The sequence below is a fragment of the Trachemys scripta genome, chromosome 8 (genome assembly GCF_013100865.1).
Source record: "Trachemys scripta elegans isolate TJP31775 chromosome 8, CAS_Tse_1.0, whole genome shotgun sequence".
In the NCBI taxonomy this organism is placed as follows: domain Eukaryota; kingdom Metazoa; phylum Chordata; order Testudines; family Emydidae; genus Trachemys; species Trachemys scripta.
The window spans coordinates 79,583,826-79,610,259 of record NC_048305.1 but is presented as its reverse complement, the minus strand read 5'-3'; the positions used below and the strand labels follow the sequence as shown (position 1 = coordinate 79,610,259).

Genomic DNA, 26,434 nt, shown 5'->3' with positions numbered 1-26,434 from the left:
CGAGACTATCCCCGACCCAGAATCCACGAACAAAGGTGGGGTAGTGGTGGCAGCCCCCCCTAGAATTGCATGCAGCTCGGCGTAGTAGCGGCATGTCCGTGGCTCTGACCCGGAGCGACCGTTTGCCTCCTTTGTTTTTTGATAGGCTTGTCTGAGCTCCTTGACCTTCACGCGGCACTGCTCAGAGTCCCTATTGTGGCCTCTCTCCATCATGCCCTTGGAAATTTTTTCAAAAGTTTTTGCATTTCGTCTTTTAGAACGAAGTTCTGCAAGCACTGAATCCTCTCCCCATACAGCGATCAGATCCAGTACCTCCCTCACGGTCCATGCTGGTGCTCTTTTTCGATTATCAGCCTGCATGGTTACCTGTGCTGATAAGGTATCTGTGGTCACCTGTGCTCTCCACGCTGGGCAAACAGGAAATGAAGTTCAAATGTTCGCGGGGCTTTTCCTGTCTACCTGGCCAGTGCATCCGAGTTCGGATTGCTGTCCAGAGCGGTCACAATGATGCACTGTGGGATAGCTCCCGGAGGCCAATACCATCGAATTGCGGCCACACTAACCCTAATTCGAATTGCTAAAATCGATTTTGGCGCTACTCCGCTCGTTGGGGTGGAGTACAGAAATCGATTTAAAGGGCCCTTTACATCGAATTAAATGGCGTCGTTGTGTGGACGGTTACAGGGTTAATTCGAATTAAAGCTGATAAATCCGAATTAAAGTCGTAGTGTAGACCAGGCCACAGAGAAGACAAAATAATTTTCCTCCACACTTATGAAGAAAATGACCCTTTCAGGGAGGGCCAACTTAGACTTATTTCCAAGATCATGGCAACTTTTGTAAGTTGTAATGTTCCCATACTTGAAAAGCTATTCGCTAGGTGAGGCTTGACCTCATCTCCCATGATGCAGCATGATCTCCTCTCAGGTTCAACCACTCAGGTGCATCATAAGAATCTCACAACCATGGTACATCATGTGAAATAGAGGAAAATGGGGACATAAAACACCTGAATTACAACAACTCCACAAGGCAGACAGAAAGAGAAACAGAACATTTTCACATTAACAAACAGTGATTTTGGAGAACTTTCCATTTTACAAAAAACAAAAACACAGACCCAATCCCTACAAATGTTTTGACCTTTTGTTCTGATTTGGGATGAAAACAAATATCAAATATTGGAATTTCTTATGAGATAGAAATTTCAATTTTTGACCAGACCTAGTTTGTGAATTTAAGTTCCCAGGACTAGGTTCTAAAGGCCAAATCCTAAGGTCCCTTTTCAGTATTCATTCACTGTTTATTCAGGCAAACTCCTATTGAAGTAAATTAAAGTTTGCCTGGGTAAAGGCTGAATATAAACTGAGTAATGACATCACAATTTGACTCTATAATTGTGAATTTTAAACATTAGGAGATGGACTGTTTTTAGCTACTGAACTTCATTGTCTGCATAACCTCAGAATATCATGTGATGAGATGAAACGTGCATTGAAGACAACTCTTTCTCCCTTTTAGAGCTAACAGTTCAAAGCAGCCAGTGATTCACTTGCAAAAGATTTGGATTTTGTTACTGTTTGCTATTATGCTGATGTGCTCCTTTTCTTTGTAATTCTATAGCCCTGAGGATAAAACGTATAGCAGCTGACTCCCATATGTATACCTTCCTGAGAGAATAAGTTAACAAGTTCAGTCCAAAATAATACAAAAATGAAATAAAGGTCTACTGAAGATAATGACTAATGCTCCCTTTGCTCCAGATGAAATCTATTTGTAATACTTGAAGCAGATCTTAAGCCGCATCTGAAGGAAACAATAAACTCTGCTTTAAGAGCCTATTTTGGGGATCAACTAAAATAGGCGCATGGCACAAGATTCACCTACAAATAAAATATTATGAATGCATTTGGAAACCTCTTAAAATTCATTTTAATTTCATGCATGTTAAGACATCTCACCTATTCAATCTTGTTATAACTATTATGCAAAAAATACGTTTTGTGTGTTAAAACACTTCTATACAAAGGCTTGCAATTAGTTTTGTGAATAAAATAAATGTCTAGAAAAGGGCCGTTTACATGAACCATTTTAAGAGACATGAAGAGGCTGGACAATATGTCAGCTCTTCAATGGCTCAAAAAAAACTCAGTTTTTTTGAGCCATTGAATGGCCTGCTAAAATGGCCTGCTAAAAATATCTTCTGCTCTCTTAGCAGCAAATACCCTGCAGTGGATTTTGGTTCAGTGGAAGCATACCCAGAAGAAAGGTTGGTCTGATACTGCTCAATCCCCAGACTGAAAAAATGCACTCCCTAGCCAAGGTTCATGGAGCCACCCAGAAAGTGAATGAATATGAGACCCTCTATTCCTGCCCCCCACACTTGTCTCTTATCCTCAGGAACTTTAAGCCACCCACTCATGGCCCTAAAGCAATCAGGAGTTACTAAAACTCTAATCTGAAGTAACTCTGTTGCACAGCTGGAGAGGAAAGACAGATTTGGTGAGTTATTTAAGGCTTGACTGCATATAAAAAGCAAAAATCTGTGTGTGTGTGTGTGTGTGTGTGTGTGTGTGTGTGTGTGTGTGTGTGTGTGTGTGTGTGTGTGAGAGAGAGAGAGAGAGAGAGAGAGAGAGGCCGGGTGGGCCTATTCCTGCTCTTGCATACACCAGGATAAATATTGACTTCGGTGGAGGAATTGCCTGATTTACAACAGTTTACATGAGAGAGGAATCAGGGACTGTACAGGGTTGCTGGAACAATCTGTATAGTGGGGAAGCTGAGAGCCATTGAACCAAACCATAAACCCTGGATATGATGGAAACCACTTTAAGCCAGAGGGTGCTGCCGCAACCCCAGCACATCTAGTTCCAGCACCTGTGGGGCTGTATCACCCCAACTGCTATATCTCACATCTGTCCCAGCTGTGGTTTGAGTTTGAGGATAGATGTGTTCAGAAATCTCAACCAACCATTGCTTGTGAATAAAAGCAGAGACCAGTGTGGGCTGGAACCAGTCTTTATAGGACCTCTTAGAGACTATGTCTACACTGCAGCTGGGAGGTATGTTTCTCAGGGCAGGCAGACAGATTCATGCTGGCTCTGCTCAAGATGGTATGCTAAAAATAGCAGCATGGATGTTGCTGCATGGGCAACAGCTTGGGCTAGCTACCTGAGTCCAAGGCCACCCAACTACTTGGGTCTGAGCTCAGGCAGCTAGCTCATGCCACCACCTGTGCTGCAAGGTCCACACTGCTATTTGGAGTGCCCAAACTTGAGAGGAGCGAGCACGAATCTGAGTGCCAGAACTGGGAATCACACCTCCCAGGTGCAGTGTAGACACACTGTTTGGGGAGGGGGCATGACATGTCTGACCACTTCAATAATGCAGTGGAAGCAGTGAAAGCGCTCCTCCTTAATCTGCCAGCTAGCTTTCTTTGAAGCTTTGAGCAGAAATGCTACCTGAGATGTATTGGCAGGGCATAGCAGGGAAACCTGCACTGCTACTGTCCATACTGTATGTTTACGGTCTAGTTACGTCAAAATAACAACTTGCCAGGGAATTCAGGTCACTTTTAAAAACAAAAATAAGATGGGGAAAATAAAACACAATTCTCATTTTGAAGCAGGGTTTTTGTTTTGTTTTGTTTTGTTTTCTTGCCTTCTACTAGAGAACCTTTGGCATTCACATTCCTCTAAAGATTGTGGAATACAGCTGTCCCGCCCTTATTTGCATCTCATATTTCACCATATGGTGACCATGTTTATAAGTGTTCATTGTACAGACAAAGCTCATTTTATCTCATGTCAACCTGACCAGCATAAGAAAGGCTAAGGGATGCATAACTTTGGAGTGTTAAACGTGGTATTTGTTCAGTCAAATTTTCAAAGACAAACACTTGGTCATTCTACAGTTTTGTTTACATAACAAGACAGACAAAGATTTTCTTCTGAGGGCTCTGATCCCCCAAGCAACAGAAAATGCTAAATTTTTTCAGACAGGAAATGCTTGCTTGCTTGGACACTAATCCCATTAACAATGCGTCTAGAGCATGACGTGGTATACAATATCATGCAGGTATGCATTCTTTTGCATCAAAAGAACTATTACTATCACGAGACGAACTCAAATCCATGACATACTCTATTAATGACATTATATTGAACAAACCAATTCACTTCTTTAAACAACGTCAATCAGGTTCAAAAAGGATTATTTTCTTGCAATATGCAGTCTCTTAATTTAGCATTTTCCCCCACTTTCAGGTGAGATTTCCTTGAACATCACTATGTAAAAAATGGCACCTTCCTACCCCAACAGATCTGTATTTCTATGTACTTAAGGGACAATCTTTGTACCACTTTTAAATCGTCTTAAAACTGCAAAACCAAAACAGCTATGGGAGGTTGTTTTTATTCTACCTTGCTTATCTACAGATTAAAAAAAAAAATCCAAATGCAGGGCCAGATTCTATCTGTATTCACATCTGTACAACTCCACTGAAAACAAGACTTGCATGGGCGTAACTGAAGGCAGAATTTCGTCTATAGAATCTTTACTACTGGTGATGTAGCATGAACCAGAAAGAATCTAACTGAACTTGCAGATTTTAGGCTCACTTTGCAGGACTGGTATTTAGAAAAACAACTTTTTCTTGTAAACTCAAGTACTCAACAAGTTTGTCCTGGAGTCATTGAGAGAGATGGTCAACATGGAACCTCACAATGTAATTTTTAGAGTTACTTTTCAGGGATAACCTAATTTTAAAGAAGTAAAAGAGCCTTCAAGTATAAAATGCAGACTTTTATACAATTTCAGTAAGGATATTTTAACTAAAATCAAACTTCTGAGGAATCTATTTACACAAAATTCCAATGGTATAGAAAGGTCTGATGAAGCAAATGTTAAAGCCTTATCATTTCCCCATAAACTATTAAAGTGAGGAAGACTGTGTCCCCGTATAATATATGATTGAAATTCTACTTATATCTTTGCTACTTTTAGAGAGTTATTTTTAACACAGATACACACAATGTGCTATTGTGATTATCTAATATGATACCAGTAGGTGTTTTATAATATTAGGTTTTGCATTCAAAATTAAAAAGGACAACACTAATAGTAATTTAAAAATTTAAATATATTATAGGCAGAACAGGTACTACCACCTGTTAAGGTTGCTGGATATCCCCATTATAAGATCCCGTTTTCAATTGTTTATAACTTTGCTGAATTTTAGCTATCCAGGCTGACATTCTAGATGCCAGATGTCTGCCTACGGTGGTTTTTTTTTTTTTTTTTTTAATTTCAACAAAAACGGTTCAGCTGTTTCTGAGAATGAGGCTAGTGAAAAATACATTGCTTTGCCCATGTTAAAAAGTCCTGGTGAGTTTTTCTTTGAAAAGCCCACCTTCGCAATGCTTTGAAGCAGGGAGGTGAAATTGGTAGGGGTGGGACCTTGTGCCAGGGAAGTGCATTTTGACATATCTGTGTAAATCTGCCCAAATTCAGTCTTGTTATAATTCTTTGAAAAATTGCTCATCACTTTTAGTAGCTAAAATCTCTGAAGATTCCCTCCTTACCGTGCAAGCTTGAGCCTCTTACAGCTCCTACCGTTGACCAGATTGTTCATATGCCACCGCCACAGAGTGCCTGAGTGTGCTCCATCCCTTCATGGGTCCTATGTTTGACCCTTACTTCAATGGGACTGCTCAGGTGAATGAAGCTACTAATATGCACAAGTGTTTGCAGGATCAGGTCTCATATTAGGGCTAGAAGATAGTGCTATCTGAGATGCTGCAATTATGTAAAAACTGAAAGAAAATATTGACTTTTAAAGGCAGCCTCTGTACTGTTATGAAAAACTAAGTTAAAATGTTCTTAAAATACACTTTCAGTTTACAATTGTAAATGTGTTATTTAAGTTGACAATGATCATTTAATAAACATCATCATTAGCCAGTTGGCATATTTTACAAATATACACACATATTGAAGATTATAAAGATTTTTGAATAAATCTGTTGAAAAAAGTTAGCCGGTTAAGAAAATAATCTGATTGTTGCTTTCTTCTGTCCAGAAAATGGCATGGCTTTCCTATGTAGTCTGAAACATTCAGTCTACATGTCGTGACTCAAGATGCAAATGCCAAAAACACCCAGATGTAACATCTCAAAGATTTAGCTGGATTCCATGTAAACTTCCAGAATATGAAGCAGTTCTAAATCAACTGCTATGCCAAAGTTAAAATTTTAACAATATACAGTGTCCAGACTGTCCAATGTATATACTTTGCAGTCCTCTTAACTACATGTGCTCTGCCCCAAGAGATAAACATAAATATAAAGCCAGTCGTGAACATTTTTGAACGTAAACATGCTGCAGAGTTCATATATGGAAATATGGATTTAAGAATCGCACGTGTTTCATCCTAGCTGCAATGCACAACTGGAATCAACTGAGAACTGATCATGGCTACACATTAGAATGGTGCACATCCAGCAGCATTCAAGGAACAATGTATGTTAATCCTGTGTATTAAAATTATTGTCCAATAGCACCTTATCATATAAAGAAACCTGAACTAATCCATTTGTAAAAGGACATGATTGAAAACCACTTTCTACCCTAAGACTAAACCTTTGAACTGACCAACCGCAAGTTTGCCTTCTAATTTTTGTTTTATGTTCAAAGCACAATTAACATTAAATGTTTCATTTACATCTTTCAAGCAATTTCTTACCTCAGGCCCAGGAGGACCAGATGGTCCCTGGGGTCCCGGATCTCCGATTTTTCCCTAAAATAAAAATCCAAAAATTATAACTTAGATAGCAAATTAAAGCTTTACAAGAAGCAGATTTGTATTAGATTTTTGAAAGCACTACAAACATCAACATATCAAATAAAATATTTAGCTGGATTTTCAGTTAAATAGGATTAATTTTTATACAGCTTCTTTCTCTATTTAATTAAGTCTAGTTATCCATTACTGGAATTTTTAATGAGTCCCTCTTGCAGCTGCAATAATAAAAATATAAGTCATTTATAGATATTTAATAATGACTGGTGGCAGGAATTATATCTAAATTAAATATGTATGTGAGTATTCATATAATGAAAAAATATTTCTTAAACCTGTGTGTGTATTATACACACACAAAGGGAATATGAAGGTTACAAAACTAAGTTCATATAGATACTTTCAATAGGCTTATTTGACTAACCCTGCACCATTAAAATCAATGGGAGTTTTGCCATTGGTAGCAGGATCTGGTCCAACTACATATTTTGGTGGTTCAGCTATACAAGATTTACACACAAATTTTTAAAATTGCATGACCTTATTTTTCTAAATCTTGATCTCCTTTCCCCTATTTCTTTCCCTCTGTTTGTTGCTGCTGCTGAATGCAGTGTGTCTAAAATTTATGGCCTTCATCCTATAAATGTGTTTAATGTCACTGAGGTTTGCAAAGTTAAGCATGTGTTTGCTTCCAATACTTTAATTTAACAAAGTACTTAAACATCTGATTATTTTAAGTTATTCAGCAAAGGGCATAAACACATGCTTAACTTTAAATTTAATGGGACTACCCTCACTGCATAAAGTTAAGCATGTGTGCATAAGTTTTTTGCAAGACCAAGACTCTAGATTATGAGTTCCACAAGGTAAGGAAAAGTGGTGTTTTTTTTTAATTGCTCTGTAAATTACCTACTGCATTATGGGTGCTAAATAGCAATACCATCATCATGATTCAAACTGTGCATAGGAAAGCTCCAACTCCGCTGACAAGTTCTAGTGACATATTAAGTGGGCTGGCGGTGTTTGCCACTATTAATTATACAGAAAGTCAGTCTGGTCATGGGGAAAAAAGAGCAAAAAAGTCTCAAATTTTTGGTAAGGAGAATTCCAAGACCCAACAGTTGCATTATTACAATCAAAATATCCTTTATTCTACTGCTGAAACCAGTTTAAGTGCTGTCCAGTACCAGCCACTGCAATTCTGCAGCATCAGCAGTGCAAAAAGGCAGGTAAAAGACTGGCAATACTACATCCTCTTCAGCGCGGCTTACTTGTCACAGTGTCTTCTAAGGCAGGAGGAGCAGTGTTATGGCAGAGTTGTCAAAAAACAATTGACAAACACACAGGCTTAATCATAAGCCAGCAGAACTTCTAAGACTGAATTCAAGCCTTACTTTATTTGTATTTTGGGGTAAGTGATTTATTATTATGGTGATGATTAAGTGAGCCCTAAATACCCAAGTGACCTTCTACACTTCATGGGAAATCTGAACTAGCAGATTAATGACTGAGCAGCAAAATGCCCTCCTATGGACCAGAATCTGGTCTCAGTTACACCAGTTATATAACTCTCTTGACTCCAACAGCATTAACTCCCAATTTACACCAATGCTAGTGAGATCAGAATTGTTCCATAAAGCATTTGGATTGGCTGAATGATACAAACAACTATCAACCCACATGACACATACTGATGTAACCAGAGTAAACAAAATAAATGTTCAAACCTACAGGAGGCCCTGGCTTTCCTCTGATTCCTGCTGGTCCTGGCAAACCAACAGAACCCTTAAGGGAAAAAAAGGCTATTAAATATTATTGTGGAAAATTATTTATAACATTGCATGTAGTAAAAAACTGGTTACGCTTTCCCACTTGTGCAAAATTAATTAAATATCAGCTCAACACTCAGACCAAATTTCAAATCCATTGAGCGAATCTGAATGAAACTCTTACATTCATGTTACAGCAAAATAATTCAGTTAGTTTATGCTATTTTAATTAGTTGTACTGTCTGCAATAACAACGTATCAGCTTAGAATTTTTATAAAAACAATCCTTTGGGTAATTTAGGAGTTATGGATTACCTACCAAAGAATCCATTACTCAAATAGGTGTGAAAAGCTTGTTTATTAACCATTTTCATTATATTCCAGGGCATCTTGGGCTGTCTGATAACACATTTTTGCCTGGCTGCTGACCACAGTTTTCAGGTTTTTTGGGTCAGATAAAAATGTAGGCTCCACCCCAGGATGCTCCTTGGCTTCTGTTGCAAATGACCTGTATAACAAGCTCTCCGTGAGTTTTGGTGGGAATTAGACTGCTCTGTCCTCCCTCTTACAGCATATTTTCTGACATGCATAAGTGCACTCAAGGCAGCCAGAATTTGGCCCATACATTTTACATGCCTTTGATCATTATTTTCATAAAGAAATTAATTAAAATAATGGAACAGAAAATAAAATAGTGCTGGGGTATTCAACTGAGATTGCCGAATTCCATTTGATTGTAAATTACTTGCTGCAATTTAAAAGAAGAAAAGGCCACTGGGATTATTAGACCAGAAGATATGTCAAAAGGGTGCTGTCTTAATTTACCTTGTCTCCTGGATAGCCCAGCTCTCCCGGCTCTCCTGCAATGCCTTGTTCACCCTAAATAACATATTATTTTAAACAGACATATATATGCAGCTTACATGGTGTATTTTTCAGACTCACAAAAGCAGAAAGATTTAAATCAATGTTCAGTATTTAAAACTATAACATGGTTTTTCGAAGGACAGCGCATGGTGAATCGCTGTAGAACCCAATCCTGCAAACATCACTAACACAGCGCTTGACAGCACTATTCATGGTAGTCAGCGCTATGCTCAGCAGTGTTTGTAGAATCACACACAATAGCTTAATAAAAAGAAAACAAAAGAGGAAAAACATGAAAAAGGGGTGCTTTGCAAAACAGATGTGAGAAAGACTGTCTAAATGTAATATATCTCTATTAGAATGGAAATATTTAGATCACCTTATCACCTTTCATTCCAGGCTGCCCCAGACTCCCTGGAAGACCCTATTAAAAATTAAAAAACAAACAAACAATGTTTGACTATTATTTGAAAAATAGTCGAGGCAATTGGCAAATGGTAATGTGAGTTTTGCTTAACGCCATACCAGAGGCCCAGGAATTCCAGAAGGTCCATTCGGTCCCACAGGCCCAACAACACCCTAAACAACAGAAAATAAGATGTCTGCATTAAACTTTTACTTTCAGGGGGACTACTTCCTGAATGATTCAGGGAACTGGAAATGCCATAAAGTATCTTTTGCCTCTATGTTACTGGTTGCGTTCCAGCCCAGGTTGGCAGTGACTGAAAGGGTTTTCATCTTTTTGCTGTTTGGAGATGCAAATCCACGTACTCATGGACAAGTATCCAGATCACAAAACCTCCACCATTACTGCCATCCTCTATCTCAGCAGCAGCACCATGAACTAAACTACCCCCTCATTCCTAAATGTCATGCACCCAGAACAGGATAGATGCATATTTGGTGGGGGAGTGTGAGAAAGCTTGCACTTGTATTGTAACTGCAGTCTGTACCTGTTCAGTACATAAACATAAAAACTTCAGTCCATGCTGGGACTGCCAAATCCAGCCCTTTTCGGTCAGCACCAAATTTGATTTAAATGAATTATTCTGCTTTGAAACATGACTCTTGTAAAGGAATCTCAGTGATTTCCATATCAAGTATACCCAATATACAAGTGAAAAGATGCGTTTTTCCTAAGTACCAGCTGTGCACATTTAGCCTAAACTCTAGCAGCCAAGCTGAGTTCTTTCATTCTCATGCATCTTCACCAGTAAATAAAGGTTAACTATATCAAATTAATTATTACACTACTCCTCCAGGTGATTTAAACTTGCACTTCCACTACTAGATGCTGCAAGAGGAGAAACAGAGAACAAATTAAAGGTAAAACTAAAAGAATCAACAGTATATTCATGCACGATGGTTAGATGAACTTGAGAAATGATCTGATAATGGCTACAACCATCAATACAGGGAAAAATGCTTTTCTGCTTCCTGCCACTGATTCTACAATTTGAAAAGAAAACGGCAAAATGGTGTGTCCCAGTTGCTGTAGATGCCATCCAAGAATGCAAAGAAAAGTCTGAGGATGAGATCTTTCATCATTTGCGGAAATAACAGAGAAGATGAGAGAGCTTCCCAGGTGCAGCCTCCTGCACTGCTGATATGTTCAGTACTTAGATCAGCCCTAGAGCACATTTTGAAAGTTCAAAAATCCTTCTGCAGCCACCAACAGCCTCATGGTTAGTTGACTGAAAAAGGAAGATTGACGACTCAGCTTCCCAATGATGCCTCCCTGGAAAAGTTATCAGGAAAACTGTCTCTCTACATCTGCATCCAGCTTCCATGAGTGATTAGAAGTGTTGCTTTGCCATGGAAGCTGCTGCCAAGAGGACTGAGCTCTGGACTGAAGTGTGCTGCTTTTGCAGTGGATATTGCACCAAGGCAAACTAATGTAAGCTGCCTTAGTGGTCCTATAAATATTCATTGAGAATAAGAAAGGCCTTGACTGAAAAAGCAGAATTTCACACCAGGGATTCTGCAGAGAGACATCACACTTTCCAAAGCAACAGAAGGAGGTTTCAGATGGGTTTGACAGATTACAGTTTGATGACACCAATGTCACAGTCTCCACGGGAATCTGGCTCGATCTAGTTAACAGCAAAGAACTAGAACTACACAAAAATAAAACAGAAAAATTATTCGGAGAAACTATGGACCCTTTGCATTATTTAGGTACCATGACTGATCCCAAATAAAAAGCTTATAGATTGAGTCTAGAACAGGAAGAAGTAGAAACAGTCTGTTGCAATTTAAATCTGAATTCCTTCCTACTCTTCTAGCACTTAAAATTGAAGATACAGTTTCTTCAACAAAAATATGTTTGCGAAGGAGATTGTCTCAGTTTGTTGTACCAAGATGGTGTGAACCTGTGGAAATAAAATCACAGGTAATAGAACTAAATTAATAATTTTGTCAATTTTTTTAAATTGCCAGCATCAATTGAGTATGTATTAGCACTTACTGGTTGGTTTGGCTGAAACATCATAATAGGTGCTAAATGAGCAAACAGCATATCAATATCAGGCAAAATAAAAAAGAAGTTTAACTACACAGTGGAGTGATGACTCTATTGTGTTCATTTGTTTTACCTACAGAATTGCAAGCTTTTCATTTAAGACAACACATGCACCTTGTGATGCTTGAAGAATAAACATACTTATTATGTGAATCACCTAGTATGTGATTCACATGGTTTATTCCACAAAAAACATTCACTGTGTTTTGGGTTTTTTTTAATGTTGGGTAAATATTATAACTGTCCTAGTCAGTATCACATATGCAGACCAACTGTCTTCAAATTACACCCTCAGTGACACATGCAACCTCATTGACATCAGTAGGTTTGCATAGGTGTAGCTGAATGGAACTTCATAAAGAGTTCTGATGGGGATGCACAAGTAGGCATAAAAACTCACTCTTGGTGTGTTGGCTCCAGAGAGCTAACAGAAGTGAAAAAGCAAATACAAACTTATTTTTGTCAGCAGATAAGACTCTGTATACATCTGTTAAGCTGTTATTTTTCAGACAGAATCACACCTTAAGTCTGAAGAAATATATACACTAATATATAATTGCAATTTTTCCCATTAGAATAGTGCTTGTAATACTCTAATCATGATATCCAACATTTACATGTTTCGTGAGAAAGAATGAGGAAAGTATGCTTCTATCTCATTACTAAAAGGTTGAAAATGAGAAAAAATTCAGTTTCCAGAATGCTGAGGGAGGAAAAGGGTAATTTGTCCCAGCTTGTTAAAAAAAGAAAAAGAAATCTTAATTCATCATTTTTGTTATTTCTGAATAGAAAAGCTGTGCTCTGATAACTCCAGTAGCAAGTTTACTCAAAGTCTACATCTTTCTAAGGCTCATGACCTTGTAATTCATGGCAGACGGAATCATGCAGACAACCAGAATTTGGTACTTGGCAATAGTTTTGACACTTGCAAAGAAACAATAGCAGGAAGTGTTTACAAATGTCTTGAAATCAACTCTCCCCAGCTGCTTGCTTTACCATCACTTCTATGAACAAACAAAATAATGTACATAGTTCTCATCTTGCACATAATTAGATTAAATACATTACTTGAACTAATACTGTCAGCTTCAGCTAGAATTAATGTTGCATTGATATCTGCTGTACTACATTACATCATGTCACAACATAATGTATATAACAAATATTAAACACCTTGGGACAAATGCTCAGGTCTTTATTTTTTAACTCAGTCCTCACAGCAAATGGGAGTATGCCTGAACAGCGTTTGAGTTAAAAAGTGAGGGTCAGATGGCAGCCTTTAAGCCATAAATTACATTCAGGGTGTGGGTGCAGTATAGCAAGGGGCCATGCTATAGCGGGAACCCCAGCGAGCCAGCCTTCTACCATCCCTTTAAAGGAGCATGGTCACTTGTAAATACACCTTAAAAAAAAACAAAAAACTGTAGCCTTGAGGATTCCCTGTGTTACTAGGAGCACCTTGAAATACAGCACTGAGACTTGATATTGAGGTACACAACAATGAGCTTTATGACAGCAATGCCTGACTATCCACACAGCACCGAATATGATAGATCTCAAAGTTCTTTTCCACAATGCACTGAGCTTATTTAAAAGCCTGCAGTAGATTCCCCTGGGGCCATCTGTTCTAAAGTTGTTCCAAAGCCCTGTTCAGAAATCCAGAGGGAATGTCACCATGTGAAGCCTATCTACCTAGGAGAATTAACCTCCAAAAGAAGCAGATTTTCCAACACAGCCCTGGCTCAAATTTCTGTTGGAGGAAGGTTGCTTTGAAATTCACCAAAATGTTCACAGGATCCTATCCATCTGCAATGGGAATGCACCACATCACTTCCCTTCCCACTACCTTGACTACTCCATTACCTTTTGGGGAAGCAATAGCTCCCTATCATAAGCAGGGTATATATCCTTTTACACATATGTTTTGTCTGCACATTTGCCACACACAAGACTCAACTCAATGGAGATCATAGTTTGGTTTTCAGATTTGGCTATTTTAAAATCTGTAAACACTTTCACAGCTTTTCAGCATATTTGCATTAACTGTAAACACACACACACACACACACGTACGAACGTGTCCAGTGATCAAAGAAACTCCCTATGCCACGAAAATCTCAAATCCTGGAAAGCCACCTTCTCGGGGGGAGCAGTAGTGGAAACAGAGGCTTTGCAACACACTCTGAAGTGGCTCTGTTGGACTAGAAGAGTGCATTACAGAGTCAAGGGTCCCCACTCAGAAGGCCCAGCTTCAAACACTCAACCTTTCAGATCTGGAGACTCTTAGCAAGAGCACTTTAGCTGATCTCACCTGTGCAGAGAGAGGCAGGTCCCAATTCTTATTTACCCTAAGGCCTCTGTACTTTGAGAGAGCGTCAGTTACAGGAATATAGAGCACATCTACCTGAATGCCCCTTTACACTGTCGGAGCTGTGCAAAAGGGTCTTAGTGCAAATGAGGATCAGGCCCACAGTATTTACAAGAACCAGTCCTCAAACCACTAACTGCCTTGGAGAGCAAAATCAAATTACACCATCAATTTAGTTTTGCTAAAAACCACTAGTCTGAATAGATCACCTTAGACCAGATTATATGTAGTTGTCCACATTTTCCCTCTCCCTACTCATTTCAGCAGCTAAAAAAAAAGCAGCTGTTAATGTAGAAATGCTAGTTTAAGTATTTTCTGTCAAAACTTGTCTTACTTTTACTGACAATAATTTAGAAGCACAGATTTTATTTATTTATTTAGCACAGTAGAATACTTACCCTGTATACCTGACGTTTTGGAAGCATGCAAATCATTCCAGCTGTAAGACTGAGTTTGGAAGCTTTGGCAGTCCTGCTGCACTACATTTGTATCACAATGCCAGCCCAGAAGAGCCTGAGTTTCTGAAGCCCATATCCAGAGCACGGATAGCAGGAGAGGGAAAGCCACACCAAGAGGCATCACATGAAAACAAACCTTATGCTACTGGAGCCCCACTCCAGAACATGGCAAGGATAAGGCCAAGTAGACGAAGCTGCTATTCCTTATCTACTGGGGATGGGCTCCCAAATTCAGGGGCTTTTCTTACCTACCCAAGTAGCCATGCCTCTCCTGCTAGCCGTACTCCATCCACCCATGGAGCACATGCTTTCTGGTTTGGTGTCACAATACAGTAGCAATTATCTTATGACAAACATCAACATATCACCACTAGAGCCAGTTGCAAATGAACAACAAAAAATGTTGAAAATGTTGACCATCACTCAACCATTTTTCATCAAAATCTTGCAATTTTGAAAATTTTCAACCAGCCCTAAATATAAGGCTCCATGCTGGGCACAGGGACGCACCCACACAGATGTAGTTGCAGGATCAGGGCCAGACTTCAGGTAAGATGAAATTTACCAAACATTATCACATAGAATGTGACAGATCTACTGTTCTGAGAGGGTCCCGTACCCTGGAAACCATGAAATCCCACTAAATTAGCTTATCATCACATTACTGTTTGTGTTGGTTTAATTAGGTTAAACATTTAAAAAACTGTTATTGCTTTTTTAACAGCAATATAATGATACAATGCTTAATAAGATTAAATTATTGGAAAGGGAAGGACAAACAAAAAGAAGATAAGAATAGAGGTCAGGAAATGGAAGATTGAATGAGACACTGTGTGACGGGGTGTGATGAATAGAAGATTTCACATTATTTGGCTCACCCTGTGCCTACACTGTCCCCCTACCAGCTTTCCATATGACTGTTTGGGGAAGATCACATTTTCTTTGTATTCAAACCGTTACTCTTCCAGGCTTTGCCTCTTCAAAGTCAAAGTTTAATTTCTCTATGAGGCACCCATCACTGACTGCCCCAAATAACAGTTCTGAGATTTAATTAAATTGGTGATTTTACCAAAAGCAAGACAGAGAAAAAGTGTAAAATCAAAGGTAGTACTAGGCTAATACTTCTAAAAATATTGCTAGACAGGCAGAAATGTTTATTTTGTAAAGTAAGAATCTATTATCCAGATCCAGAAATGGCAGAATCTTTGGTGATTGATCCACAGCTCAAAAACTGTTTCACAGCTTCTGAATCCAATTTTACAACCTTCACCCTCACTGTCCTCCAAATACATCTGTTAGCAAAAGCCTTCTCCACTTAAACATCTCTGTTTTCTCACTTCTATATTCATGATGACAGGATGCTTATTACACCCCATTTTTACTGGTCCACTAAGGAAAATATAACTGCACAAACTCATTCATTCTCAGTTAGGAGGCTTTGTTCCTAGCAACATTAGATCAGTATCAATGGAAACACCAATTCCAACCTATCTTTTCAAATACATGTCTCCCCACCAAGGAAATTTGAGTGTCCTACCCTCAAGTACACTATACGCATCCATTAGTGGCTCTTCCATCTATTTTAACAACCCCTAATTAACAGCTTGAGTCAGACCTGGCAAATTCCTAGCAGCTCTGGGCCGAGAGGTTACTTCCCAATAAGTAAATTATGGTTTCTTAATAAGACACATACAGATTGATATAATTGTTAGAGTCTTTGAAGAAAAATTCCAGATGAAGCCAAGGTAAGGAAGAGAACAGCTAACTGTAATCCAAATGAAGTTCCTAATACTGTTAACACTTAAGCTCATGAGTAACTTTACCCCAGGAGTGATCCAATGGACTCAAATGGGACAATTCATGTGAGTAAAATTATCCATACGCGTAAGTATTTTCATGACCAGGCTCTGACTCCACAATGGGTTTATCTAGCTAGAAAATGTGTCTTGTCTGGGCTAATGCAATAACAAAAAATCAATAAAGGATAACTTACTTTTAAAGGAATTTTTTATTTTATGTTATAAACAACAAAGTAGCATTTAAAGAATATAACAACATGGGACACAGGAAACAGCATTGTGAGATTCAGCTTTTAGACATATTTAAAGCATGTTTAGTTTTGAGAAAAGAAGACTGAAATGGGAACCTGATAACAGTCCAAATACATTGAGGGCTGTTATAAAGAGGACCATGATCAATTGTTTTCCATGTCCACTGAAGGTAGGACAAGAAGTAATTGGCTAGATCTGCAGTCAGGGTGATTTTTTTTTTTTTTAAGATATTAGGAAAAGCTTTCTAACTATAAGGATAGTGAAACACTGGAACAGATTACTAAGAGAGGTTGTGCAATCCCTATCATTGAAGGTTTTTAAAAACAGGTTAGACCAGGGGTAGGCAACCTATGGCACGTGCGCTGAAGGCGGCACGCAGGCTGATTTTCAATGGCACTCACACTGCCTGGGTCCTGGCCACCGGTCCGGGGGGCTCTGCATTGTAATTTAATTTTAAATGAAGCTTCTTAAACATTTTGAAGACCTTATTTACTTTACATATAAATAAGACGTATACATTTTATAGACGTATAGAAAGAGACCTTCTAAAAACATTAAAATGTATTACTGGCATGCGAAACCTTAAATTAGAGTGAATAAATGAAGACTCGGCCCACCACTTTTGAAAGGTTGCCGACCCCTGGGTTAGACAAACATCTGTCAGGGATGGGCTAGGTCCTGACTCAGCACAGGGGGATGGAATAGGTCAGTTTTTGTCATCCTTTCCAGACTACTCTACCCCTTTCAGGAGTTTGATATTGCTTGCGCACCCCCAAGTTACACCTTATGTCAAAATTACTTGCTTATAAAATCAGACATAAAATTCAAACGTGTCACAGCACACTAGTACTGAAAAATTACTTACTTTCTCATGTTTCCATATAATTTATATAATAAATCAATTGGAATATAAATATTGTACTTACATTTCAGTGTACTGTATATAGAGCAGTATAAACAAGTACTTGTCTGTATGAAATTTTAGTTTGTACTGACTGTACCCTGGTTGAGAACCATTGGAATAGGTGACCTCTCAAAGACCCACCCAGCCGTATATTTCTATGATTCTATATCAGGCCAAATTCTGCCCCGAACACAATGGATTTACACCAGCGATGAATTGGGACTATACACCTTAACTATATTGTATGTGGAAAATATTGCACCTAACTGCAAAGTCAAAATGACTTAGAGGGAATAAACTGGCAAGCTGAGCTGTTTCAAAAAAAGTTATGATCTGCCGAGACTGGATTTATGTTATTAAGTATACAAATGTTCAAACTCTAATGATGGAAGAGCAATGTTGTAAAAATATTTTATTAGATGACCAGAGCAATTCATTAAAATAAGGTTAGATTTAAATAACCCCAGAATCTCTTAGTTTTGAGATTTATTATTAGGATTCTGGACACAGAGACAAAATTTAAATATTTTAAAGAAGTTCAAATAAATGGGAAAAAGTTACACTCACTCTCAGCCCAGGAAATCCAGGAGGCCCAACACCACCAACAACTCCCTTTAAAGAAACAATCAGAACTTTAATATTTTAATACACCCCCACAGGTAATGAAAGGTGATCTGCAAAGAAAAAGAAATTGGAATTTTGGCTTATCTCTGATGTATAAATAGGACCTGAAAGATGACTGACTAACATTGTGCATAAAGAATGTATGTGCTAAAAGCCTCTTTATCAAGGTAAGAGAACCTATAATAAACATGACGTGAGAAATGAAATCCTGCCTTTAAAACCAGGGAAGATCAGACTTGACATTCCTGCTATTTTAAGGGGGAAAACAAAAGAGGGAATGGGAAACTATTGGGGCGGGGGGGAAGAGGGGAGACACAGCATGTCAGGCTCCTTTTATCTATAACAGGGAAGCCAAAAAAAGGCCCAAGCTCCATTTAAAAATTAATTTCTTTGCAGACTGCCTTGAAAGGCAATGTTCTCTTTATGGGCAATTGTTTATGTATATCTAAAACTGATTCAAATTTTAGTGCACATCTGAAGTGCACAGAGAGTTCATTATAATTATTCTTTCTTTCACAGCTGGAGAATATTTTTTAATAAGTTTCAGAAAATAAATTATTTCAAACTTTTTAATCAATTTTAACAAACTACTGGCTCTTTCCTGCCCAAATTAAACTCTGTGGCTGCAGAATCTCAAAGGTGCTATGAACCTTATGGGTTACCCAGCCTCAAAGACTGCAATCTCTATGCTCTCCCCTTTAGCCACCCAGGTCTGCTTCCAGGCTCAGACTCTATGAAGCTTAATTACCATATGGACAATCAGGTGATAGAAATTATGTCAGAGGCTCACTGCGTCCCTCCACATCCTAATGTTGGAGGTGAGGCGTATGAAAGCAAATCTGGGCCCACTGTGAAGCCATCGTTTGGGCTTTCCAGCTGTGAGACCAAAAGATTTAAAGGGTAACTTCCTCCTTCTCTGCCAGCCACCCATCCACCAGCCCCAAACTCCTCTGTCGTACCAGCTGGGAGGGATCTATTCTGCATGGGCTGTGGATGGGGAATGTAACATGTACATGATTAAGGGCTAGAGAGCGAAGCATGAAAACAGGGATGGAATAATGCTGGTAAACAGAAGGAGGCTGGGATGTGGAGAGTATGATTTGTCCCAGCCAGAGCTGAGATAACGGGGCAGACTTCCTGAGTCTCCAGGGACCTCTAGCTCTTATCGCCACCGAACTCCCAGTCAGCATGCAGTAGCTCCTGCTCCACATCATCAGCACTAGAGTACACTCAGTAAATATCACATTAGATTTGCAACCTGACCTCCAGCCCCCTGCAGCTGCAGACTTGGCACCTTGCCTGAACCAGCCCCACAGGGTGGGTTTTTCGCTGGCTATTTGAAGAGGCTGTGATATCAGCAGCTGTCTTGCTAGATTAGAAAAATCTCATTTTCAAATGTGTGGTGCTAAAATGCAGTTCTTTGTAATGTTTAAGTCTGTAATTTAGGACCTAGACTTGCTGAGTTTGTCTCTATTAAAGTGTTGCTCTTCCCCTCAGTTCTGGAGGAAAGAACGCATCTGCTTTGGAGAGGGGCAGAGGGGCAGAAGGAACTGACCCTTGTGTATAATTTGTACAGCAGTTGGTTACACTAATAAAGCCCTTTGAGTTCTTTCAAGATGAAAAGTTCCACAGAAGTGAAAGATATTATATTACTTAACCCCTTGGCAAGCTTCATTCCAGAGATCAGAAATGCCGAATACATTACTGAGTGCCAAAATCCTGGTGCCACTGGGCAATCAAGGCATCAGCAAAACTTTAAAGAGTTTCCAGTTGGTGCAGCAGAGGAGGGGTCTTCCTCAGAGATTTTGTTACTGTTCCCTGGTTCTTCGCCCAGCTCCTGGCCCCCATCCAAAAGGATGAATATAGGCAAACAACACAGGAATGCAGGGACAAGATTAGAAAGGCAAAGGCACAAAATGAGCTCAAACTAAAGGGAATAAAGGGAAACAAGAAGACTTTTTATCAATACATTAGAAGCAAGAGGAAGACCAAAGACAGGGTATGCCCACTGCTCAGTGAAGAGGGAGAAACAGTAACAGGAAATTTGGAAATGGCAGAGATGCTTAATGACTTCTTTGTTTCGGTCTTCACCGAGAAGTCTGAAGGAATGCCTAACATAGTGAATGCTAATGGGAAGGGGGTAGGTTTAGCAGATAAAATAAAAAAAGAACAAGTTAAAAATCACTTAGAAAAGTTAGATGCCTGCAAGTCACCAGGGCCTGATGAAATGCATCCTAGAATACTCAAGGAGCTAATAGAGGAGGTATCTGAGCCTCTAGCTATTATCTTAGGAAAATCATGGGAGACGGGAGAGATTCCAGAAGACTGGAAAAGGGCAAATATAGTGCCCATCTATAAAAAGGGAAATAAAAACAGCCCAGGAAACTACAGACCAGTTAGTTTAACTTCTGTGCCAGGGAAGATAATGGAGCAAGTAATTAAGGAAATCATCTGCAAACACTTGGAAGGTGGTAAGGTGATAGGGAATAGCCAGCATGGATTTGTGAAGAACAAATCATGTCAAACCAATCTGATAGCTTTCTTTGATAGGATAACGAGTCTTGTGGATAAGGAAGAAACTGTGGATGTGGTATACCTAGACTTTAGTAAGGCATTTGACATGGTCTCGGATGATATTCTTATCGATAAACTAGGCAAATACAATTTAGCTGGGGCTACTATAAGGTGAGTGCATAACTGGCTGGATAACCGTACTCAGAGAGTTGTTATTAATGGTTCCCAATCCTGCTGGAAAGGCATAATGAGTGGGGTTCTGCAGGGGTCTGTTTTGGGACCGGCTCTGTTCAATATCTTCATTAACGACTTAGATATTGGCATAGAAAGTATGCTTATTAAGTTTGCAGATGATACTAAACTGGGAGGGATTGCATCTGCTTTGGAGGACAGGGTCATAATTCAAAGTGATCTGGACAAATTGGAGAAATGGTCTGAGGTAAACAGGATGAAGTTTAACAAAGACAAATGCAAAGTGCTCCACTTAGGAAGGAAAAATCAGTTTCACACATACAGAATGGGAAGAGACTGATTAGGAAGGAGTACAGCAGAAAGGGATCTAGGGGTTATAGTGGACCACAAGCTAAATATGAGTCAACAGTGTGATGCTGTTGCAAAAAAAGCAAACGTGATTCTGGGATGTATTAACAGGTGTGTTGTGAGCAAGACACGAGAAGTCATTCTTCCGCTCTACTCTGCTCTGGTTAGGCCTCAGTTGGAGTATTGTGTCCAGTTCTGGGCACCGCATTTCAAGAAAGATGTGGAGAAATTGGAGAGGGTCCAGAGAAGAGCAACAAGAATGATTAAAGGTCTTGAGAACATGACCTATGAAGGAAGGCTGAAAGAATTGGGTTTGTTTAGTTTGGAAAAGAGAAGACTGAGAGGGGATATGATAGCAGTTTTCAGGTATCTAAAAGGGTGTCATAAGGAGGAGGGAGAAAACTTGTTCACCTTAGCCTCTAAGGATAGAACAAGAATCAATGGGCTTAAACTGCAGCAAGGGAGGTTTAGGTTGGACATTAGAAAAAAGTTCCTAACTGTCAGGGTGGTTAAACACTGGAATAAATTGCCTAGGGAGGTTGTGGAATCTCCATCTCTGGAGATATTTAAGAGTAGGTTAGATAAATGTCTATCAGGGATGGTCTAGACAGTATTTGGTCCTGCCATGCGGGCAGGGGACTGGACTCGATGACCTCTCGAGGTCCCTTCCTGTCCTAGAATCTATGAATCTATAAATCCAGGTTAGAGTAGCCCATAGGCACTAACTGCCCATCTTTCCCAAGGGAACATCCATCAGCTGAGAACAGCTGCAATCTGGCCACTCCTACTCCCTGTTCATTGTGTCAGGGACCATGGGAAGAGTGGTGGAGAAACTAGCTCTTCATCTATGGGGGGCACCTCCAAGCCAGGGGAATCCAAAGCTAAGAGCTGCAGCCAGAGTCAACTAAGAACAGGCCAAGAGAGAGGCTCCTTTGAAGTCAGTACTGAAACAATGACATGATGACTGTCACAGGTTTTGATTACTGCATCATCAGAGCACTTTATTCTGAAGAGGTGTTGCCAAAGAAAGAGCAGCTGCCCTATTAATGCCGAGTTACTAAAAAAGACAGATGAGGAAAAGACAGGTCCAGAAGTTATTCAGTAATAGTTCAAAGCTAGTAAATACCTGAACATACTAAAGCCAGTTTCCTGAGAAACAACTTCAGAATATCCCCTTTTTAAGAGACCCTGGAACTGTAGTTTAATCATATCAATGCAAAGTCATGTCCTAGGGCCCTGGTCACTAAGAATTGTAGCAAGAATGCAGATTTCTTTAGTTAGCTTAAACAGGCAAGAGTTTGATCCTGAAAGGTGCTGAGCATCTGCAGCTCCTAATGGGAGCCGGCCACATTCAGCAGCTTTCAGAAACTCTCTCGCTTATCTGAGCACCTTCAATGTAAAATCAAGAGCAAGAGCAAATTTCTAGTGGACTTCATTGAATCTCTCCTTCTTTTCAAGGGGTTTGTTTGGTTTTTGGACAGGTTTGATCAAGGACACATTTTAATACCATCATATTGTAAATTGCAAAGTCACACACACAATTTGACACTTACAGGATTCCCATCTGCGCCAGGGGGGCCTCTGTTTCCAAAGTCACCTGGAAAACCCTGGTAACAAGAGAGAGGTAACACTGTTAGAATTACAACACACACCAGATATTATTCTTCACATTACACTTGGAAATGTGTACGAACGTTTAAGAAATTTGCAAGAATGAATGACTTGTCCTTTCTTATCCAAAGCTGGAATTTGGACATCTAAATCCTATAGGTTCCTTTGAAAACCCCAGCCCAACTTAATCAAAGGTGCTAGAAAGTAAGATGATATTAGCAAGAAGGGGGGAAAATAAATGATATCAGCTGCAGAATTCAAAAAACATTTCATTGTCTTTCTCCAAAATCCCATCCAAGAAAGATGTGAGAAGATTTTTTGGATGACATTTTGAGTTGCAAGACTATGACATTATTCTCTTACTGAGCCCTTATTAGGTTGATACTATGCAAGTGCCCATTGGAATGTTTGTTTGGGGTCTTTGAATACCCAGTTCCATGCCTTTACTACAATATCACATCTTCCCCATGCCTTATAGTATTTACCTAACCCTGTTTTTTAATATTTATGGATGAAAACTCAATATGACAAATGTGCATTACAATCAATGACCGATATGAGGGACTCAGCACTGCTCAGAATTACACCTTCATTTCTAACCATTCTGTATGCAAAGTTATCCCTGCCAATGTAAACTAATGCATGCTTGTCTGGTTGAGTCTGCAGCTAGAGACTGAAACAACACCACCAAATGAGGTATGAATTTCCTCAATCATCTTAGCAGAGTGTTGACTGCAGAGTTTAGTTATCGGGGTAGTGATGCTATGTAGTCACCAGGATGCACCTGTAATCTGATTGGACAAGCGAAATTTCAGTTTTGAGCCAAAATTAGCATTGTTGCCTTGGGCTGCAGGACTTGTAGTCCTGCCTTCCTGGAATCACGATCTTTCTTGCTCCCTATTAAGGATCCTATTTTACTTCCCCAGATGTTGCCCCTGGAAAGGAAGCATGAATTGACTGAATTATTTTAATTCCTATTGATTTAATATCCCTATCAAATGCTCACTAACAACTGGAAGAGCCACATGTGGGAGAGAGTGGATTCAGTGCGGTGGTGCACAAAAGTTAATGCCCACAAGAGCAACACAATTCTGTTGTAAACAAGAGCACAAAAAATGTAGTGATCAATGCCAATATATTAAATTGGAGGGAAGGTGTGTAGTGGAGAATTGTGCAGAGCACTGCTAGAACCAGTCTGATTTAACACATTTCTTAATAATCTAGAAGAGGTAGTAAAATAGCACACCAATGAAATTTGCAGACGATACTAAATTGGGAAGGGATTCTGCTTGGAAAAATGCAAGCTAATACAGCCAGGAAAAAAAATCTTAAATATAGATAGTATGGGAATAAAATATCTTGCAAGCACCAGAGCTGTAAGAGAGCCAAGAATGATCCTGGACATATGAGCTTGTGATACAGCTGTAAAATTCCAATGTAATTTTGTGCTACATTTGCCAAGACATCCTAAAAGTGGGAACATGGTATTTGAATGGACAGTTCATAGTTGCTAGCATAGTATTTTTAGACTGAACTAGAGGACACAGTTTGCTATGTTTCCTTTCCACCCTCCCAGGTGTTTCAGACAGTGGATTAACACCATTTATGGACTTACTGGCCATCCCTCCACAATTGCTCTGATCCATCCCTAACCTTCTCAGTGCATTCTCATAGGGTTTGTCTTGTTCATACTGCAATTTCAGCAACATGATTTAGCTCAAGTAATTCAAGTTCACTAACACAACTGTAAATTCTAGTGTACTGTAGATATTCCACAATAGTTTGTTCCAGGAGATAAACATTTGTTCCTAGTCATGGTTCACCCTAGGTCAGTGGTTCTCCACAATTTGTTATGTGGGTTGCATCCAGTACTACCTGTATGGCCCTGAGGATGTCACATCGGCCGCATCTGTGTGCTGACTGGGCCACAGGTTGAGAACTACTGCCGTAGGCTGAGCCCCCAGGATAAGCTAGGATCCAGAACATACTTTTGGGAGTGTTTGCATGGAGATTTACAAATATTTGTGTGTGTGCGCATGTTAGAATTCACAACTAGTTAACTCACATTAACTGGAACCACCCTTCTATTCCCGCCGACTGGAGGGAGCAGTTTCTTTCATCCTGCATGTAATTATTTCATAAATATTACCTTTTCTGCTCTCAGGTGTTTTCAAGGTTATAGTTTTCTCTCTGTATAGCTGCAAGAGTAGGTTAAGTTACTAACCTTTCACCTCCAGTGGGCCATGCTCAGAAGTGCCTCAGGTCACACATACTATTAGTTTAGCCCTTTCAACCTTCCTTCGTTAGGTTGTCTAGCTCATGATTTAGCAGAGCTAAATATCTTTAGTTAAAAGCTGGGAAGCGGGAGAGAGGTGCCTAACAATGGATAAACAGGGACCACAGGCGAGGAACTGAAAGGAACCTTAACAGTTGCAGTGGGGAGGTGGGAAGTTTGCCCTGTAATGCAAAATACCTCTGGATATCTCAGCCATGTTTTTCTTTAATCAGAACTATTAGTCTTTTACCTTGGTGTCATCATAAGAACTGGAGTTTAACTAAATAATAAGGGGAAATTATCTTGTATAACTCTCCTCTCCTCCACAACCATTGAACTAGAGTTGTTCCAGCTAGTTTTGTTTTGTCTTGTATTGTCTTATTTACTTATACTTTGTCTTGTTCTTTTCAGTCTTGTCTTATTTTGTTCCAGTCAGTTTTCACTGTGGACAAGAATATGTCCCACTCCTATTCCTCTGTGAATGTACCATTAATAGTCTATATAGCATCTTGCAATAAGTTACTAGGCTCATAATTCCTCATATTTTCATCATAATGTGAATTAAATTGATTTATTCATTCTAATTCATGTGCTGACTTTTGAATTGTAATCATTACAATGAACGAACATTGTATTTTTAACAGAAATAATAAAATATCAATTATGAAAAGGAGAAAGACAGGTCAGATTGAATGGATGGTTGCATAGTAGATGGTTGTTTATTACAAACCACAAGTCAGCTCACTACTTCAGCACTCCAGGGAGTATTGCTGGCCTAATCCTGGCTCTCCTGAAGTCAATGAGAGCTTTGCCAATGTTGTCAATTAGGCCAGGATTTCACCCAAGGAGTTTAAGCCCTGACAAATTACTGTCTGTGACTGCATCTGAAGTTTTAATTTGTCAGGTGTTCTCTAGATCAATTCTGAAACATTCTCCATGCTCTGTAGCAGCTTTGCACATTCAAAATACACAACAAACTATTCAATGTTTTATGATTCATCCATTAAAAAACTCCATTGGATGGCTATGGTAATCTCAATATTTAATGTAAGTAAATGAAAAAAACTGTGGAAATTAATTACTGGACATTGTATTAAAATCAATAAAGGAAGTTAAACCATTAAAGTTCTTAC

The 26,434-nt window shown here is 39.2% G+C and overlaps 1 protein-coding gene across 1 annotated transcript in view; it reads right to left on the bottom strand.

Annotated features, from left to right (window-relative positions):
* COL24A1 (collagen type XXIV alpha 1 chain) overlaps positions 1-26,434 on the bottom strand; it is a gene marked incomplete at its 3' end in the record, with an annotated part of 230,410 nt that overhangs the window by 129,713 nt on the left and 74,263 nt on the right. The window contains 7 exon segments of the mRNA XM_034780084.1: positions 6,743-6,796; positions 8,531-8,584; positions 9,394-9,447; positions 9,815-9,859; positions 9,961-10,014; positions 18,305-18,349; positions 22,969-23,022. Of these exon segments, the coding sequence (XP_034635975.1) occupies positions 6,743-6,796; positions 8,531-8,584; positions 9,394-9,447; positions 9,815-9,859; positions 9,961-10,014; positions 18,305-18,349; positions 22,969-23,022 (360 nt within the window).